Raw genomic sequence first — 1,935 nt, forward strand, 5'->3', positions numbered from 1 at the left:
TACAAGTTTCTCCTGGTAGACTCACGGGTTGAAACTCAGTCTTGTCATTCATTAACTCTGTCCTTAAGTAAGTCAACTTCACTTCTGTCCCTTAGTTTCCTTATCCATAGAAAGGGGATAAAATCACTCCCCAGCTCATAGGGTTTTTTGAGGATTTAATGAGCAAATACATCTAAATGTGCTTATAATAATAGCTAACATTTAGTAAGAATTTGATAAGTATTAGCTTATAGCAATTTAACAGTGGTTCAGAAAGAGTCGCCGTTTTCTTCACATGGTCACTATTGCCCAATCTAATTTTCCTGCTTTTTTAGCCTTTCTACACATACTTGACAGGTCCTTGGTAAATCTTTCTAAAATTGGAGATGCCCAACCAATAGAGTGGAATTGAAAATATCTGAACTAACAACTAGTACTGGCTAGGATGTACTCCCTTGGACGCAAACCAGTATCACATCAGATAAAACTGTGGGTCTGTGGCATTGTGTTGTATTCATTGTTTTGCATTTTTGAGGTTGTCCCTCAAATGGTGAGATCTGAGGCCTCTGGAGTTCAGCTGGAAAAGCTGTATTCCTGGGCTGTAACCATAGCACTTAACTTCTGCTGCCTGCCTACCTGAGAACAGGCTGATTGGGATTCTGACAGGGATTGCATTGACTCTATTGGTCAATTTGGGCACAGTTGTCATTTTAAGGTTGTCTTCTCATCCATGATTAAAAATGTATTGAGATTTATAATCTAGCATATGGGTCATCCTGGAGAATATTCCATGTGCACTTGGGAAGAATCTGTATTCCCCTCTTGTTGGATGGAGTACTCTATAGATGTCATTTANCTGCTGCCTGTCTCCTCGAGGCCCAGGGACTGGAGCGCCAAGCTCCTTGCTCCCTCGGCTGCGGTGGGACCGGGCAGCTGCGCAGCCTCCGCCGCACCGGGCCGTAGCGGCCCCACGGAGCATGTCCGAGGAGAGAGACATGGAGAAAGCCATCAAGGTAAGGGGGAGATGCCTCCTTCCTCCTCGCTTTGTCCCTGTGGCGTTCCTCTCGGCTCCAGCCGAGAAAGCGGAGAGAACTTGGAGCGAGAGATTCCAGGGACTCCCGTGTTTTGGTCTTCCCCGGATCCCGTGGACTGCGTTTTACTGCCCTCGGGCGAAGGGTTTGTATTATAGGGAGGGATGTCCGACTTCGCCGAGTAACCTGATTGAAGCGGAGATGTGATTTGTGCTCAGCTAGAACGGAAGGTGAGTGGCGTGGAGATACTAGATGTGAGTGGGACGCAGGGGCCCTACTACTCTACTTTGGATCACTCCCCAAGTGCATCATCATATATTTCCGGATGATCTACTGCAACAGCACTTGGAGAGTTGGACTTCACCCATCCTTCCTATTTGTTTGAGACCAGCCTCCTGGAAATTTGCAGTTTCCGAAGAAGGTGGTTCGCCTTCTTACAAAACCTGTCTTTTGGCGAATAGATTGTTCTCCCTTTCCGTGTGTCCCTCTCCCCATTTCTATTTTCCTCTCCCCTTGCCTCCTAGGGAGCATTGAATTTATTTAGGAAGAGCTAACAGTGTCCTGTGACTTACTGCTCTGTTAACTGAAAGAAAAGTAAATATGTGTTATCAAATGACCCAAATAAAATGACAAGTTTTCTGAAACCTCACTTTTACTCCTTTTTTTTTTTTTAAACAGGTAAACTTTGAGGCACTGAGGCACTAAAGAGAAAGTTACCATGTAGCTGTAGCTAGGAAATTAGAGTCTTATATAAATTGAACATGAAGCTTGAAGTTTGATAGGCATTATTTACTCTTTTACAGTGTTAAGTCAACTCAGTGCATTTAAGAATTTCATTTTCTCTTGAGGGACAGGCATCCATTGGCAACTCAGGGTTATTTCCCCCTTCAAGACACAACCACTGTTACCACTAACTAAGTACTTA

At 44.4% G+C, this 1,935-nt stretch overlaps 1 protein-coding gene across 3 annotated transcripts in view; it reads left to right on the forward strand.

Moving 5' to 3' along the window:
• The first annotated feature begins 841 nt into the window (after positions 1-841).
• Positions 842-1,935, forward strand: part of MAPKAPK5 (MAPK activated protein kinase 5) — a 27,834-nt gene continuing 26,740 nt past the window's right edge. For 2 of the 3 annotated variants that reach the window (XM_019641624.1, XM_019641625.1), the window contains exon 1: positions 842-992. In XM_019641624.1, coding sequence (XP_019497169.1) covers positions 957-992 — 36 coding nt within the window. In that variant the 5' untranslated portion in view covers positions 842-956. Of the gene's footprint in view, positions 993-1,038; positions 1,241-1,935 lie in introns of those variants that run through there. The other variant, XM_019641626.1, reaches the window with a different exon arrangement.

Source organism: Hipposideros armiger, unplaced genomic scaffold (assembly GCF_001890085.2).
Source record: "Hipposideros armiger isolate ML-2016 unplaced genomic scaffold, ASM189008v1 scaffold_62, whole genome shotgun sequence".
NCBI classification, from domain to species: domain Eukaryota; kingdom Metazoa; phylum Chordata; class Mammalia; order Chiroptera; family Hipposideridae; genus Hipposideros; species Hipposideros armiger.